At 39.5% G+C, this 19195-nt stretch overlaps 2 protein-coding genes across 2 annotated transcripts in view; both read right to left on the bottom strand.

Moving 5' to 3' along the window:
* The window catches only part of mfsd3 (major facilitator superfamily domain containing 3), a 12673-nt gene extending 5281 nt beyond the window's left edge, over positions 1-7392 (bottom strand). The window contains exons 1-2 of the mRNA XM_058635914.1: positions 7291-7392; positions 4452-5242 (exon numbers count right to left, since the gene is read on the bottom strand). Coding sequence (XP_058491897.1) covers positions 4452-5151 — 700 coding nt within the window. The 5' untranslated portion in view covers positions 5152-5242; positions 7291-7392. The remainder of the gene's footprint in view (positions 1-4451; positions 5243-7290) is intronic.
* Positions 7393-8245: 853 nt separating this feature from the next.
* Positions 8246-15541, bottom strand: anxa1a (annexin A1a). Its single transcript, XM_058637157.1, has 12 exons — positions 15388-15541; positions 13538-13608; positions 12261-12351; positions 12065-12159; positions 11861-11974; positions 11601-11691; positions 11294-11373; positions 10155-10299; positions 9728-9823; positions 9591-9649; positions 9378-9494; positions 8246-8790 (listed from the first exon to the last, which is right to left on the bottom strand). The coding sequence occupies exons 2-12, from the start codon at positions 13595-13597 to the stop codon at positions 8731-8733; spliced, it is 1008 nt and encodes a 335-aa protein (XP_058493140.1). The 5' UTR covers positions 13598-13608; positions 15388-15541; the 3' UTR covers positions 8246-8730.
* Between the last annotated feature and the right edge of the window lie 3654 nt (positions 15542-19195).

Below are 19195 nucleotides of genomic sequence, written 5' to 3'. Positions count from 1 at the left end.
TATCATTTAGTTATCATAGTACTAATAATAATAATAATAATAATAATAATAATAATAATAATGGTTGCAGCCGTAAAGCAAACACTGCTGACTTTTCATCCTGAACTTTGTATTTAAATGTCGTTCATGTTGTTTTAAAGACACAAACAAAGACGTCGCACCTCGATGTCTCAGCATGAATAAACGTGTTTACATCTCCTGCCATTTTGCTCTCTGTCTCTCTCTCTGGGCACCATGTGGTGGTTGTTCATTAATTCATCCCCCTTTCACCCCCTCACCTCCCCACAGTCCCCTCTCCTCTCCTCTCCTCTCCCCCTCCTCACAACTTTTTCCCTCGTCTCATTCTCACTCTTCCTCTCCCCTGTCCGTCGTCGTCTTTTCACCTCATCACTCACTCACAGAGACACAGGAATGTTGTCGGGGCAAAAAAACAGACATTATCAATATTATGAAGTTATTATTGGACTGTCACACACACCTCACTGTAACAGACGCTGTAGAACACAGAAGCCCTGTTACTGCTTTTTTATAATGGAAGGTTGCAGGTTCGATGCTCTGCTTCACCCCCACGTTGCTTCTGACGGCGGGTGAACGGGTGAATAGTAAAGCAGCTTTGAGTGTTCGTCAAGAAGAGAAGAACTTTAGAAATGCAAACAATCCGCCAATGTTGACTATTAAAAATGACAAATATCAGCCCAATCAATGTTTACAATGCTTACAAATATTAACCGATTATTGACTTATTATACTTAAATGTGAATATTTTCTACTTTCTGTCATTTTTCAGCTTCTTAAATGTGAATATTTTCTACTTTCTGTCATTTTTCAGCTTCTTAAATGTGAATATTTTCTAATTTCTGTCATTTTTCAGCTTCTTAAATGTGAATATTTTCTAATTTCTGTCATTTTTCAGCTTCTTAAATGTGAATATTTTCTAATTTCTGTCATTTCCCAGCTTCTTAAATGTGAATATTTTCTACTTTCTGTCATTTTTCAGCTTCTTAAATGTGAATATTTCCTAGTTTCTGTCATTTATCAGCTTCTTAAATGTGAATATTTTCTACTTTCTGTCATTTTTCAGCTTCTTAAATGTGAATATTTTCTAGTTTCTTTGTTGCATAAAACAAAGAAATCATTCAAACTGAATCATTTTCTGTTTGTGGACAAAAACAAGACATTTGAGAACGTCATCATTTCCAGACAAACACTGATCAACATTTTATGACATTTTATGGCTCAAACGATCAAACGAGACAATGAATTGTCAGTTGCAGTCTGATTTACAGCCTTAATATTGAGCACTACAACAGTAAACACTAACACACTGACTTTTTTGTTAGTGTGTGCCGTTGTGACAGAGAGAGTGAGTGGCGTGTGTGTGTGTGTGTGTGTGTGTGGGGGGGTTCCTGATGTGACCCCCAGACAGATTAATGGTTCAGCCTGCATCCACATTTAGTGGAGTAGTGTCGTCTGCTGAGGCTCATCCGATTACTGAGCCACCCTTAAAACACACACACACACACACACAGTTTCAAAACAAAGACGTACACTATATTCATGGACTTACAGCAGACTATGCAAATGTGAGGAGACAATTATATTCCCACCACCCACACACACACACACACACACACACGCACGCACAAACAAACACACGGACATGATGCGCTGTCTTTCACTTCAGTTTCTGAACAGACACAAAGACACTAATCCTTACATAATCCCCTTCTGCTACCAAACACCAAACTCTGCTCATATCAACTCTCTCTCTCTCTCTCTCCCACACACACACACGCACGCACGCACACACGCACACACACACACACACACACACACAGGTTTGAAATTACCTAATTTTAAAAAAAACTTTTTCACTAGAATGAAGTCATGGACCAAAAAAACCTAAAAGTTTGAGTAAGTAACTTTCTGTGAACAGTGGAGGACGTGGTCTGCCACAGTGTGCAAGTGAATATTACAACATGTTGCTTTTCCTTTTCCATGAGTGATAGATTTGTCCACTCTGCATGGAATCTGTTGCAGAAACACTGGAAACGTTAAATTCATTGAGCACTTTCTAATCCGAACAGAGTTTTTTGAGGCCGACTCTACAACATGCACTTGTTTTTCATAATGTGCTTGTAAATTTAATCTGGATTCTTTGTATTTGTTTTCTGCTTGTGTTGTACTCACCTTTTTAAAATTGCTTTTAATGTTTAGCGTTTGCTGCTGAATATCTTGACCAGGACTCCCTGAAAAATCTCTTTTCAGGTGAGCCGATACTAAAATGTGACGTCAACAGACTGAAGGTCACTGATTGGTCAGAGAGTGTCGTCACTGAAGAGTCATGAGTGCGACGTCAAAGATAACAATGTCCAACTGTAAATCAAAGTTAAAAAGACTTAAAAATCCTACTTAGAGTTCCAAAATCTACTTAAAGTTCCCAAATCTACTTATAGTTCCAAAATCTACTTAAAGTTCCCAAATCTACTTATAATTCCTAAAATCGACTGATTTAAGACTTAAAAACCCTGAAAACACTAACGTTCATCTCCAACATGTGTTGAACAGAGGAGTGTGGCGGTCGCCACGTTCACTGGTATTTCAGTTCAGTGACTGAAGGACTGAACCATTCTGTCAACTCATCTGTGAACTAATGATTCACTTTCACCCAAAACAACTGCTTTACAAGTCACTCGTTTGTGAAAATCCCGTCACCACAGTTTCACGCAGCCATGCTGTGATGACTCCGCCCACGTTGAGGAGGAGGAGCTATGAAGTCATGGAAAACGACGTGACTGATACCAAACTGAGTGGAGTCTAAAGAAGACACTAAAGTGCCTCATCAAACTGTGTCTAACATTTACAAACATGAGATGATAATCAACACTATCATCACCTGCTGTGCAGAGAAAGACAAAGGTGGAGCAGCGACGATCGCTGAGAACAAACATTAAAGCGTTTGTTTGTGAGCAACACAAAAACATTTCCATTAAACTTTCTGGGAATAATGAAGGTTAAGAGTCGGGCTGCAAAGAGGAATCACTTTGTGATTTTTCAGCTGATTAAATGTGAATATTTTCCAGTTTCTTTGCTGCATAAAACAAAGAAAACAAAAGAACAAATTAGTTTGTGGATATTTGAGAACATCATAGTCAACATTTCTGACATTTATGGACTAAACAAATACCAGATTAATCGGGAAAATAATCGACAGATTAATTAATTACCAAAATAATTGTTAGTTGCAGCTCTAAACCCTAAAAAGTTAAAGTAAAAATCTTTCTCTGAGAAGCAGAACTGGCATCTGCAGGAATAAGTGAATATTGCATCGGTCTAAAATGTCTGGAAAATGTGTTTGTCAAACTCTGGAAATGCTTTCGAATGTCTTGTTTTTGTCCACAAACTAAACATTTTAATTCAGTTTCAATGTTTTATGGAGCAAAGAAACCAGACGTGACACAAACGCGACACAAACGCGACACAATGTCTTCGTCCAAATGTCTTTGGACAAAGAAATGAACACATTCAGGACTGAAATAAAATAAAAACTTAGAACTAAAAGGAGCAGCACTTTTCTGTGTTTGATTATCTTAAACGCTGAATTGTTAATCACTTTAAGCTGCAATTAATGTGTAAAGAACACTTATATGAATAAAAGTATTATTTGCAAAGGTTTATAATGTGTTTGAGTTGTTGTTGACTTGACTATGAACAGGGTTTGTATTCGCTCGCACGCACACAGGAGCAGTGAAGGCACGAGAAACAACATGGTAACAGTTACCTCCTCATCCTCACTCTGTCCTCGTATACAGAACAACAGAGACATCTAGTGGTGCCGCTCTGCACTGCAACTAAAGACGAGTTCACAAAAGGATCAGAATTTTGGCTTTTTCTGTTTTATTTTGTTTTGTTTCGTAATTATTGGAAGAAATTCCCACTGCTCATTACGAAATTAGGGCTTTTTGAATTTGAGCTTTTTGGAAACAAAATAAAAAATAAAAGTCAGAAACCTGAGATTAAAATCTGAATTCTACTCCTAATTCTCTTCCATACACCTTTTCATGTGCAGTCTGCCAGAAATTATTACAATAATAATAATTTAAATTTCTTTCAAACACTCCAGGTCACTTTACATCATATACAAGAAGATAAATCAAGCAGACAAAAGTTAATACAGATTCAATACAGTACAGTACAAATTAGCATTAGAAGAAGCAATAGAAGTCCAGTACTTGCAGTTCGCAGGGTTTGGGAACACGTGTAAAAAAATTTGGAAACAAAATAAAAGTCTAAGATTACAATAGGAATTCTGACTTCTTTTTTTCGTTTGTTTGTTTCCAAAAATGATTCACATACAGCCCTAACCCTTTTCCATAAACCTCTTAATGTATCGTCTGCCACAAATCAAGGAGAAGAAGAAGAAGAAGTGTCCAGAAGTGTCCAGTACTCACCCAGTTTATATGTGAGGACGTACAGGACAGTCCACGGTGTCCCGGGCACTGCCAGGAGCTTCCTCCACACCCTCCACGGCTGCACAGCGTCCGCTCCCTGTCCTCCCTTCCTGCCGCCGTCCGCCTGCTGGCCCTTCACAGTCTCTTCGTCCAGCACCGGCGCCCCCCACACAAACAGAGCCACGCCGGCGTACACGAACGTCAGCAGCATGAACATCCAGCTCCACCCAGCCACGTCGATGACGGCCAGCAGGCCGCCTCCGGCAAACACCGAGCCGGCTTTATAGCCCACCACCTGCGCCATGTTTCCCAGGCCCAGCTCTCCTCGACCCTTCAGCAGACGCACCGCCGCGCCGTCTACGGCGATGTCCTGCACAGAGGCCAGGCTGTTCATGGCAAGCAGGGTCCCCGCCACTCCCCACATATGTGCCTCCGGGGCCAAGGCGGCGCTGGAGAGGCATGTCAGGGCCAGACCGGTCACCGTTGCCACCAGCCAGCGACGCTTGGTGCTGAGCCGGTCCACCAGAGGGGCCCAGAGCACCTTGAGGACCCAGGGGAAGTAGAGGACCTTGGTGAAGGCGATGCGGGTGAAGGAGTGGCCGGCGCCGCGCAGGTAGACGGGCAGCAGCGAGGACTGGAGGCCATAGGGAATCCCCTGGACAAAGTACAGGAGGCCCAAAAAGACGAGTTTGTCATTCATGATCTGTGTTAAAGGGTGGTTCTGTCAGTGAAGTGATACTGCACACGTCCATGGGTCAGAGCAGGGAGACGACTGAAACTGGACAGAGGACCTGAAAGGATAAGAAAGAGCGTGAGGATCAACAATGTAATATATGTATATGTTTGAGTCCAAGTATTTATAGAGCACTAGTCTTGTCTAGTCTAGTCTTGATGAACACTCACTCAAAGCTGCTTTACACTGCAGTTATGCCATTCAGCCATTGACTCATGTTTCATATCCATTCCCACGCTGCCGGCACAAAATCAGGAGCAACGCGGGGTCAACGGAAACCCAACCCACCCAAGATGACTCGCTCGACCACTGATATATCCTATATTTATCCTGATAGAGGAGATTTATGTGGAGATAAAGCTGCACACAGCTCATGAAACACAAAATATAATCTACTGTTAAAATACACATTATTTCAGAGAAATCCTGCGTTATCTGTTGAATGGAGGATATTTATGTGTTACAAACAATTACATTGACTATAAATATGGTAAAATTCTGCTTTAACACGATTAGTTAGGCTTAAATTTAAAGATGTGACTTTTTTAAAACGTAAAACCATGAATATATATAATATTTTGTGTATTCCACACATATATTTAATATCATAAATGATGATTATCAATGCAACAGCCTTCAAAAAACAGGAAAATCTAAGACCAGATCCCGTCTCATGTCACATAGACATGAGACTATATATGGTCCAGCTCCAACACAGCGAGCACAGAGCTCCACACCAACAGCAACACAGTGTTAAAGTGTCAACAATGAAACCATGAAAATGACATTTAAAGAGACTAAATTTGTCAGGAAACACTGTCGTCAATGAGGAAACCTCAGAGTAAAAGTAACTTGACTAAATACAAACAAATTAGAAATAAAAGGTAGATATTAAAGCAGTTTAAAATTAAAAAAAAAAACTCACTCGATCTTCATTTCAGCCACAAGAAATCTGTGATCTATGTGTATAATTCAAACTCTAACATTCTTCTTCTTCTAATAATAATATTAATAATATTGATTTGAGGCAGGCTGCACACTGAGAGGTGCAACACTGCCCTCCACAGTTTAAAAATCTAGATTACAGTTCAAAGTTCAGACTTTAAAAGAAAAGTACTTTGATTCTTCCAAAAACCTTTTATCAGACTGATGTCATTAATCTTCCAGGCTCATCAAATCGCTCATGATTTTTTTAAAGAAGAAGATTCTCTCGTCTGTCACTTTCATGGGTTTGAAGCTTTTTTCATGATTAAAACAATATTTTGATTGTTTCAGCTTCTTAAATGTGAATATTATCTGGTTTCTTTGCTCCATAAAACAAAGAAATCATTCAAAACTAAATCATTTTAGTTTGTGGACAAAACAAGACATTTAAGAACATCATAATTTCCAGGTTTGACAAACACTGATCATCATTTTTTTTTTAAGTTTTCTGACGTTTTATGGACCAAACAATTACTCGATTAATTGTGAAAATAATCGACAGATTAATCGATTATGAAAATAATCGTTAGTTGCAGCTCTACCACTTTGATTATTATTTTATCTTCAGCCATTTGACATTTAACAAAATAACACACAACTAAAGTGATAGAAATGTCTATGGATAATTCAACACTTTCTGAACCAAACAAGTACTCGATTATTCAAGAAAATAATCGTAACATAACTACATCATGAAAACAATCATTTGAAACCATAAAATCCTCAAATGTGCAATAAATAAAGGAATAAATAAGAATAAAAGGAGACACACACGTTAGCATGGCATATGTTAGCCGCTTGCCTCCACAAAGTCTTTCAAACAGTTTGGCCCGTAAATAAACTTTAAAATGAAAGCGACCGCGTCGTGACAGCATTTTAACCCTCATCAAAAACACTCTCGCGTGACTTTTGAACGCTGACATTGTGGAGTTTTAAATAAATAAAGTGAAGTTTGTTGACGGACCGGCAGCTTAGCTTACCTCAGCTAACTCAGCTAGCTTAATGTCGCGCTCAATGAGCCGCGTTTAAACACATTATACAACATGTCAGCGCCATTGTAGGTGTTAACGGCAGCGGCGGAGACATTTGACAGTGAATCAAGAGACAAAAGTGAAGACATACTGATGAATAGAGCAGACTGGCGGGGACAGAAGGAGCTCCGCTTGTTTACAGACGCGCTCTTCAAGCTCGTGTTTTCTTCTCTCACTTTATAGAAGCTCAGTAAACGACTGTGCGTCCACTACCGCCACCTGGCGGAGTGGAGGAGCGAGACTCAGGAAATGCGTTTTTTTACGCTTCCTTTTCTCCTTTCTTTATTATCTATAAATCGCCGTCATGGCTAATTTCGACAGGGACTTCTTTAAAAAGACAATTATGTTCGTTTGTTTTTCATTCTCATGTGTGACATCACAGGGTTTTCATGCTGTATTTCTATTTCACTTTAAACCAGAGCATCTGGAACAAAAACAATTTCCCTCCAGGGATTAATAAAGTATTCTGATTCTGATTCTGATTTTCAGCAGAAGTGTCAAACCTGTGGCCCATAGGCCACATGTGACCCACCATGTATATCTGTATGTTTTTGTTATTTATAGAATGATTTGACATTACTGTCATGGATATCGTTAAAAAGTAACTTTCTCTCTTGAGCGGCCCCTTTCTGAAAAGATGAGACCAGGACAATTTAAATACAAACTCAGCTGGGCCACATCTTCAAATCGAATTTGTTTCAAAAAATTCAAAGATTCACTATGTTTGTTTTTTTCTTATAAATAACGAATAATTCAAATAGTTGAACTGACATTTTAAGGGTTAAAATCCTGAAAATGTTTGAACATTATATCATTTTTGAAAATATTGACGTATGGCGATTTAACAGCAGTTTTTTGTATGTGTACATTTTTGTCACAAAGGTGTCCAGAGTGTAGTCAATTTGAAGAATTAGGTAAAATTCTACAAATTTGATTGGGGAACCCAAAAAAAATCTCCCGGGACCCACCCCGAGTCCCGACCCAGTGTTTGCGAGCCAGCGGTGTCACATAAAGCAGGTGAAAGAACAGAGACAGCACACGTCGGCCTTCATGAAAAGGTTTATTTGCAGCAAATCCAAGGTCCTTCAAGTTGACTCCTGTGAGTGAAACAGTAACTCACACGTGTTTGCTTCGAATGTTTCTGTGAGTGAGCGTCGATTATAACGACTGGAACTCTTTAAAACAGTAGCGAGTGAGAATCTAATGCGTGTGCGTTGGAAACACTGCAGCGTTAAAAGAGTGTGGGGAGAAAACAGGGGACTAAACATAAACAAAGAGAATATATATATATATATATATAAAATCAGCTGAGGCCATGCAGACTCTGTGTTAAACTTTTGCCGGTTGCTTCTACACGTGACACGTTACATGTTAGGACAGTCAGACGTGGAGACGAGACAGCAGACGTGTCCGCTCTCCACGCACAGGAGCGTGAGGCACAATATGTGTCAAGAGGTTAAAGGTCATTTCTTTCTCCCACAGGTGGTGGATGTTTGGTCACATTTGATGTTTGACGCCGCTGATTGTATTTTTAGTTTTCAGAGCCGCAGAGAGCGAGCAGAATCCTCTCATAGTCTCCTTTGGTGTCGTCCTGGAAGAAAAGAAAAGAAAAAAGTCACTAAAACTGTTGTTTATATTAGCTGTGAAGGCAATATTAAATGTGCTGAATTAAAATAAAAGCCTCAACAAAAACAGTAAAAAACTAGGACTGCTCGTAGGACTCATGGTCATGAAAAGGCCCTCGCCCCACGCATGTAGTTCTGTTCACATTAAAGCTTAAAGTGGAATTTTAAAGTAGTTTTTCTGCCATTTTAATGTCAACTTTGCCGGAGCGCTGAGGCCACGCCTTTTAATCATTAACTAACATATGGACCGAGTTTGCCACTAGCTCAAATGTGCTAGCCATTTTTGTTTTTCCAGAATGGCCGACTTCTGGGTGGGCGGAGCTAATGGAAGTACATTAGAAGTTTGTTTGGAATCATGAGAGCAACAAGTTTACCAAGCTTCCTCACACTTGCTAAAACCATAAAATATTATTATGTTTAAAGGAGCAGAGAATGATCTTATAGTATTTTATGATAATGATCCGATGGTTGTCATTTGAACTGAGACAGTAAACTCCGCTTGTTGCTTTGTGTTTGAGTTTCCTGTTGAGTCGTTGTTGTGTCGCTGACTCACCAGAATGTCCTTGTACAGAGTTTTGCCGTAGTTCTTCTTGTACTCGTCTTTGATCAGCTTCAGGTCAATTTCAGAGCGGCTCACCATGATACGAGTCAGGATGTTCTTTTTTTTCCCCTGAAGAAACAGACAAGACTCACTCAGCGTCTTTAGCAGCAGAAACAACATCCTGATTATTATTATTAATATTATTAATATGAATATTAAATGTACCTTCACGGCCACGCTCAGCTTCTCAGCAAAGAAAGCAGGTCTGTTTCCAACACACTTCACTGAAAGACCAGAGTGTAAATGTGTGAGTTTAAATGTGTGCACAGACGTGTGGATGAGTTTGATGTCTGTGTCTTTACCTAAAGCAGTGAGACAGTTCTCGATGTCTCCTTTCATCTCCATGTCGATGGCTTTGGCCACGTCCACTTTACTGTACTTGGAATATCTTTCAAACACTGAGGGACAGAGAGAGTCAGGATTTACTCAGTCCACTTCAGACCTGGTTTTGCTGTCAGTCCTCAGTGGTGTGGACAAAGTCATTTTTAACCACATTTACAGCAATATTTGGAAATGTAACAGTAAATTAAAACATAAAAATGATGTCAAATATTAAAATCTTAATGTTTACGTCTAAATGTTCTTCCTCTTCTAATGATTTCATGCAGGTGACGACTAACTGAGAGGTGCAACACTGCCCCCCACTGTTCACATTCTGAACTTCTTCACAAAAGAGTGAGTGAGTGAGTGAGTGAGTGAGTGAATGAGTGAGTGAATGAGTCAGCTGACCTCTGCAGAGGTGAGGAGCGCTCCTGGTGGTGAGGATCTCGATGAAGGCTGAGCAGTCCTTGCCCTTCCTTCCCTCTCCAGCCTCGTACAGAGCGCGAGCATCACTGTCGACCAGCTGCTCGACCACGCCCTCAGTCCTGCCAGCCTACACACACACACACACACACAGTGAATCAATTAAACATAAAAACAGATCTATGTTCAGTTTTCATCACGTGTCAGAGAAACAAACACGTACTGCTTTTTATGGTTAGAAATGCAGTAAAAATAACCGTAAGTATGTGAGTAGATGTGCAGAAAAGTGTGGGGGCGTGGCCTGAGGTTTTAGTTCAAACGCTGGAAAACAAAACCACACCCTGCTGTGACCTTTGAACTTTCTCCAGTGTCAGAAAATCCTTCAGGCGTTTAAACATTTCAGGACATTTAAAAACATGAATTTGAAATCAGCTGATCGTTGACCTGACGTTTTCAGTTTGTTCCAAAGATTCAGGTTCACACAAAAAAACATGAAAAGATGCAGGAAAAACAGAACAAATAAAAAGAACAAACTGAAAGAGAAGTGGACACAGAGCCACCGCGGGACGTCAGACTGCAGCAAATTCAACGGATCAAACTAAACTGTGGTTGTTGATGTTTAAACTAAAGCTAAACTAAACTTTTACACTTGATTTTTAACAATGAAAATGATGATCTTGTTTTACTGATTCAGTCTTTATTAGTTTGAATATATATTTTGTATTCACTGTTTTACACTCTTTTGTAACGTATGTCACACCTACGTTACATACAAAATGTCATGTTAATGTATTTTAATTCACTGACTGTGAATGATTTAACTTTGATTAGATTTTAGATTTTAATACTACTTGATATGTGTAAAATAAATTAAATTAATACTTTTTTATAACTTTGGAAGTGTGTGTGTGTGTGTGCTCAGGGTGTGAGTGTGTTTACTGTCACATGATCAGCTACAGGAGCGAGTGTTGTGTTGTCTCAGGCCCTGAGGACATCCTGGTGTCACGCACTCACACACACACACACACAAACAGACACACACACACACACACACACACACACACACACACACACAGACAGACACACACACACAGACACACACACAGACAGACACACACACACACCTTGCAGAGAGCGAGCAGAGCAGCTCTGAAGTCTCCCCCGGTGTCAGACCTGATGTCGTCCTCCAGCTCCTTCTTGTAATCTGAAAAGCGAACAATCATCATTTATCTTGTGCAGATCTTCAAGCGTCTGCTTCACAGCACCAGAACTTCTTCACCAGCATGTCACTGAGTTTTCATCAGGGACATCCTGCCTGTCATCGTCAGCCAATCACAGGCAGGCAGGGCGGGGCAGAAATACGAGTGAGTGAACCATGGCCAAAGAGGATTTAAACACGTTCATTTCTCCGACTCACTCGTTCACACTCACCCTCTTTATATACTTTCTTGATCTCCTCGATCTCTGTGTTGGTCCTTGAGGCCAAGATCTCGATGAGCGTGTCCTCCTCTGTGCCCAGACCCTGACAGGACACACAAGAATCCATCAACACATTATCATGTTTTAATATCCTGACATAATTCTAAGCTCATATTTATCTTATTGAAAATGTTTTTTTACACTTTCTTTTCTTTTGAGCGGGTCATGTGACTTTGAAACTGTGTGTGTGTGTGTGTGTGTGTGTGTGTCACCTTCATGGCCAGTTTCAGCTGCTGAGCGTCGTACTGAGCCGGGGTTTTGAGCAGAGCCAGAACCACGTCCTCCAGATCTCCCTTCAGAGCGTTCTTCAGCGCCGAGTCCAGAGGCTGCGAGGAAAAGAAAGAACGACAAACTCTGAGTTCTACAGACGTTACAGAAATGTGGGATTATTATGGTCTGTATGTCGGTATGGTTACCTTCCCGGTGGTCTGCTGATAAGCCTGTTTGATCTGCTGCCTCTGCTGGTTACTCCTCTTCACCAGGACTTCAATGATGGTCTTCTCGTCCACACCTGCACAAACAACAGCAACCGTCACACACACACACACACACACACACACACACACACACGCTCGCTCCACAGTTTTCCTGTGAGTTTTTCACAGAATTCACCTTTAACGTTGATGGCTTTCTCCAAAGCTGCGACGTCAGCGCTGGGACTGAAGTTTGGTGCCGGCCTCACTGTCCCCTCGTTCATCAACACCTGACACACACACACACACACACACACACACACACATTATTACATAACGGTGTCTGCCTTCAAAGTAAAAGCCTTCACATTATTTTGTCACAATCACAAACAAACTAGATTAGATTTGACTGCATCGGTCGCACACTGAGGAGAATTCACTTGTTCCAACAGCAGCTCGTACGTCATGGTACAACATAATATATATACAGTATATATAAGAAAGTACAATAATAAGTGAACAGTGGAACAGGGATGAAGTAAAAGTGTTAATAAATACATGACATCATAGGGACTTGAGTTATGTCCCCATGAGCAGAACAAGTCCCCAAAACATGAGTGAGTTTACAACTTTAGGTCCCCATAGCATGAGTAAAACCAGAAACACACACACACACTTACACATCCTTCCCCACGTTTACCAAGGATTTCAGGGTATTTGCAGGAACCTGTCCTTCTCTCTCTGTCCCTCTGTCCGTCTCTCTCTCTGTCCCTCTGTCCTTCTCTCTCTAAAAGTATCTGTGTCTGTTTCAGTTACACGTATCAACCACTAGATGGTGCACTATACTGTCTCATGTGTGGTTAAGTTCAAACAGTCATATTAGACTATAAACTCTGAGTTAAGGGAGAATTCAAGGAACTGTTCGTTTTCTTGAAGTTTTCTAAGGACAAATAAAGACTAAAGCACAGATTATTTGAGTGTTTCTGCTCGTAAACCTCCGTCAGGTTTCCTTCACAGACAGAAACGTGCTGTGGGTCATTTTCAGAGAGCGCAGAGCAAAAAAAGCAGAAATAACACATTATTTGTAAAGGGAGGGGCGGAGACATTCCTGCTTCACTGAGTCACTGAGAGCAGGAGTGTGATCATCGCTCTCTCTCTGTCTCTCGCACAGATTATAATCTTGATAATCCGACTACACTTTCTCTTTAATGACCCAGTCCTGTCTTCCTGCTCTGCTCCACTCCTCGTTTCCTTCCCTCTTTGCTTCATGTTCTTCACGTCACACCCATGAACTCTCCTCCCTCCACACTTCCCTCGCTCTCTCGCTCCAGACTGTGTCTGATACAAGTTTTCCACTCGAGCAGAGTCAGACCACAGGATGAGAGGAGGAAGAGGAGGAGGAGGAGGAGGAGGAGGAAAAAAAGGAAACGACTGTGGTTGTTCTTAGCAACTGGAAACACAAGCACAGTTACGTACTGAGTCATCGGGCATGCCCAGATAAACCGTCTGCTGCAGGAGAGCGCGGATAAACGACATGGTGACGCTGTCTGTGGAGAGGAGGAGGAGGAGGAGGAGGAGGAGGAGGAGGAGGAGGAGGAGAAGAGAAAAAGTCAGCACTCATGTGATCCAAAAACAGTATCATGTCATGACTTTAGTCTTTAAAGGCACAGTGTGTGGGATTTAGCTGCCTCTAGTAGTGAAGTTGCATATTGCACATTCATGCTATACATACTGGGAAAATGTGTTTATTTTGTCCAATAAAACCGTGACCACCTCTTAGGTCACTAGAGGTCACTACCCTAACACGACTTCCTGTCGGAAAAAAAAACTTACGGCAGGTTTAAAAAAATAAGCTATATTATAGTTTGAGTGGTTAGCCTTAAAAAATAAAAGACATTTTAATGTTATCTTTCATTTTAGTAGTTGTTCTTTCAAAATAAAATACACATCTTGTTATCTTTAGTTTTAGTAGTTATTCTTACAAAATAAAATACACATTTTTGTTATCTTTAGTTTTAGTAGTTGTTCTTTCAAAATAAAATACACATTTTTGTTATCTTTAGTTTTAGTAGTTATTCTTTCAAAATAAAATACACATTTTGTTATCTTTAGTTTTAGTAGTTATTCTTACAAAATAAAATACCCATTTTTATATTATGTTTAGTTTCAGTAGTTTTAGTTGTCTTCATCCACAACAGTAACTCTTACATAGTACCACCTCCTGGCTTTCAAAATAAGAGGCACTGACCTTTCTTTTCTTTTTTTTACTACTTCCTGTGTAAAACCTTAGCGTACAACAATGGACAATAAAAATTATCTTACAGACATTTTCTTATAAAACAAAATATGAGTTTATATATAATGCTTTACTTGTATATGTAATGTATGTAAAAAAAACATGTGTAAACTATCAGTATAATTGATTTAATTCCATTTCTGCCTGATTCTTACACACTTATTAACCTTTAAGTGATAAAACACGAGCTAAAGGATTAAAATACAACAAACACTTTGTTTTTAAGGTTTTTGTTCAACCTTAAGTAAAAAAAAAACATCTTACCTGTTAAAAAGAGAAAAGGTTAAAGTGAAAACAGATATATACTGTATGTATGTATATACAGAGAGAGAGAGAGAGAGAGAGCGGTGTTTGTTTTTCAGCTTAAATAATCCTCATATTTACTGTAGGGTTCTATTTTACCTCACAGTCAACATTTAAAGACTGACCACACCCACATTCACACACTCACACACACACACACACACACACGCATTCTTCTGCAGCATTCTTAAGGACACTCATAGACAGAATGCATTCCCAAACCCCTTACCTTACCCTAACCTTAACCATCACACCTGAGAGCCTGACCCCACCCCTTAAAGCTACCCTTAACTTAAACCGTATACTAAATCTAACCATAAAACCTAAAAAGTCTTAACTTAAACTTCAATCAGACATTTTGGGGAAAAACATTTTCCACCAAATGTTGTCACTTCCTGTTCTTTTTAGGGTTTTTTACGGTCCTCACAAACCTGTATGAACACGCGCACACACACACACACACACACACACACACACACACACACGCAGCTGCATGACACATTGTATCCACTCCACGTTTCAGATCAATAAAGATAAGAAAGAACAGCTTCATGAAATCACTCACACATGATAATAAGGATAATAATAATAATAATCACGTTACAATGTAACAGATGCAGTTTCCTCAGACCACACCCTCTTTCACTCTCATGTGGAGCAGGAAAAAAACCCTGGACACAAAAGTTCAACAAAGTTTCAGTGAAAACAACAGAGAAGAAAAACTCACCGTGTGATTCTGTCCAAGAAGAAGAAGAAGAAGAGGAAGAGGAGGAGGAAGGAGTGAGAGAGTGAGAGAGTGAGAGAGTGAGTGAGTGAGAGAGAGCGAGGCTGCAGTGGTGGAGCACACACACACACACACACTCTGCTGCTTTATACACACAACACACCACGCCTCCAGCCTCCAGGCCTGACTCCGCCCACTGCTGTATTTGCACTGACGAGCAGCAGAGGGCGCTGTCAGTGGATTCAAACTGGCAACAGTGAGTGTTACTGATGAGAAACACACACACACACACACACACACACTCTTACTGAGGACACGCAGACATAATGCATTCCTTAAACCATCACAACTAAATGATTTAACCCTTAACTTAACTTAACCATCAAAACTAAATGCCTTACTTTAACCCTTAACTTTACATTACATTACATGTCATTTAGCAGATGCTTTTATCCAAAGCGACTTACAGTAAGTGCATTTAAACATTTACTTAACTTAACCATCGCAACTAAATGCCTTACTTTAACCCTGTTAAAAACCCTGTATGTTCTTTCCTGACCTTTGACCTCAGTTACCCTTAGCTCTGGCTCTGGACAGATTGGGGGCCCTGCACAGTGGTGGATTATCAGGGATTATATAATTATTAACATGGTGAGTCACATGACTTTCTTTATTATTATCACATCATCATCATATTTCAATTAAAATCATAAAAGTATAAATATAATATGAATGCAGTTTTAATAGCAGATTCATAAGATCAATAAATACAGAGACGTGTGATAAGTGAGAGATAATAAAGATCAATGAGTCAACAGTGAGTGTTGATTTAGCTCCTCCCATCAGGGGAATCCATGAGTAAACATTGTTTCACACAGTCTGTCTTTGTCTTTGTGACTCTCTCCTGATGCCACCTGCAGGCGGAAAGACGTACTACAGAAAACTGACCTGTGTGTGTGTGCGTGTGTGCGTGTGTGTGTGTGTGTGTGTCTTTTCAAACATCACTGTGAGGACATTTTGTCAACGCACTACTTTAAGAGGCTTCTTGAGGGTTTTAGAGTTAGGATAAGGGTGATGTTAAAAGTTAAGATAAGGGGTTAGAGAATACTTTCTGTCTCTGAGTGTCCACACAAAGGAACCAAAACCAGCATGTGTGTGTGTGTGTGTGTGTGTGTGTATCAGGTGAAACTTAATCTCTGCAGATTAAATATTTAAAGAGTGTTGAGAGTTTGGTTCCACTCAGAGACCAGGACCAGGACCAGGACCAGGAGCAGTGTTAGGCTCTAAGTGTCGTCGTCGTCGTCTTCACAGCATCAGTGGGACTGAAATAATCTAATCTGCTGTAAACATCTGCAGGTAATCTGATGTTTGTCGTGTTCATATGTAGAGTTTAATTCTGTGTAAAAAATCTCTTTATTCTTCAGTTAAAGTCACAGTGACGTCTTTTTAATCTGACAGATTACACACAGACGATGACACTCCCTCACTCAATCTGCTGAGTCTGCTTTTCAACATCTGTTCATAATAATAATGTGAAAGGTTAAAGGTTAAAGAGAATATGTTTGTCTCTTTATTGTAAACAAAGGTGTGTACATGTGTGTGTGTGCGTGTGTGTGCGTGCGTGTGTGCGTGTGTGCGTGTTGTCCACAGGAAACAGTGATGTTTGTGAATTCATGTGCGCAGAGCGGCTCTCACTCGCTCACCTTCCTGGGGAAGAAAGTGGGCAGACGTCGTTCTGTGGCTCCTGCAGCAAAACAACGTGAGTGGGAAACAAACACGAGGCTCTCGGCCCTCATCTGGTCCCTGAGATAATCTGTTCTAATCCATCATCACCTGTAACAGAAATGAACACATGAAATATGGACATTAAAAACACAGAGGCGGAGCCAGAGGAAGTTATTTTAGTCTAATAAAAATAATAACGATAATAAAAATAATAATGATAATAAAATAATAACAAAAATAATAATAATAATAATAAAAAAGAATTATTATTATTTTAATGGAAAAAACATTCAGAAATTATTTAACACTAATTTTTTGAGTTCTTTAACTCGTGTGAATTTAACTTTAAAACTGCTCTGAGGTTATTCTGTAAATCATCCATTCATTCAATTCATTTCAGCCTGGTAAATTCACTCACTCACTCGTCAAATAAGTGAAATAAAACACGACAGTTTGTCAAGTGAAAATAAAAAACTGTAGATGTGATTATAAATATCATTCATTACAATAAATAAATCATTAAATAAATAGAGATGAAGAATGAATATGTAAAATCATTAATGCGACCAAATCTTTTATCGAGGATAATATTTTCTTATTTATCTTAATCTAATATGTGTCATATTTAATTAAATTTAAACTTTAATATCAGACACTTTTATCTGATTCATTGATTTAAAACATTTTGAAATCTAAATTCTTACGGATTTATTTTGACTTTATTTCTGTGAATGTGATTTAAAGATAATTAAACTGACATTATTTTAATAAATTATTAATAAAACAAAGATTTTGATTCAACGCAAAGATCCTAAATAACAACATAAAATATAACATACAGAGAATTATTCTTTATTTTCTACAGTTTTTCACCCTAAAAAACCTGAACTCTCCCTTTAAACCCCAGCTGTGTGTGTGTGTGTGTGTGTGTGTGTTCTGTTTTCATGTGATTTAACCTGAGGGCAAAACTCCGTCATCTGGACATTATTAAAGAAGAATTGACCTCATACCTGTGTAATCTGTGCAATAATCTGCGTCATCTCCACCATCTTCCATCCAGATGTTTTTAAATCCATCAGATTTTTTCTTTTCCTGCTTCTTCTGCTTCTGTTTCGTCTTCTGCATATAAATCAAACCAAACGTCAGTGGCTTCACTCAAACACGCGCTTTTATAAAGGATATTTTTTTAATATTAATATTATTATTATTATAATATAATATATATATTATTTATTTTAAATGACAAAAAAAATACAAGACTTCTTCTTTTCTGCTTAAAAATGACATAAATGTAAAATAAAGCAGACTTTTACGTCATTATTATAGTTTTTATTTGTATTAAAGTGTTTGTATCGTAATATTATAAAATATAAACTATACGAGTGAAATAAAGAAGTCAAATATGATCCTATTTCCTGTGAAAATTTCCAAATAAAAGTCCCAGTTAAAGGCTTTTAATGTGTAGGTTTATTTTTATGATTAAAATCACAACGTGAGCTGGACTGGAGGTGACCTCTGACCTCTGACCTGTGAGGACATCGGGGGGCCAGATGGCACCGGTTTGCGGGCCGGTGTGCGGCCCCAGACCCTTATGTTGACCTTGTGTGGTCACGGACAAACGACTCATTTAATCTGAGATTAGGAGGAAAACACTTGATGATGATGATGTCATGTGACCTGTGTGTGTGTGTGTGTGTGTCAGGAGCCTGGGAGTCCACAGACTCTTCTTGTGTCAGAGATGAGACTCTGGTGTCGTCTGGACCTGGACCTAGACCTAGACCTGGACCTGGACGAGTCTCGGTCTCAGCTGCAGTTCAGGTTCTGGAGGATTTACCGGGCAGCGTTCCACACCTGAAGGACGAGATGCCGCGTGCCATTACTCAGGAGCCCGCAGGTCAGAGGTCGTGAACTCTGTCTCACGTGTACGGGCTACAGCTGCTGCAGAAGCCTCAGGTCTTTGTTTTATTATTATTATTATTATTATTGTTCTGATGTAAATCTGTTGGGCGAGGTTTCCTCTCATTATAAAGTCTTTAAATCTCATTGAAAACTTAGAAACAGACTTTTATTGATTTATTTTAACTCT

This window comes from Solea solea, chromosome 8 (genome assembly GCF_958295425.1).
Source record: "Solea solea chromosome 8, fSolSol10.1, whole genome shotgun sequence".
NCBI classification, from domain to species: Eukaryota; Metazoa; Chordata; class Actinopteri; order Pleuronectiformes; family Soleidae; genus Solea; species Solea solea.
This window is presented reverse-complemented; position numbering and strand designations above follow the sequence as displayed.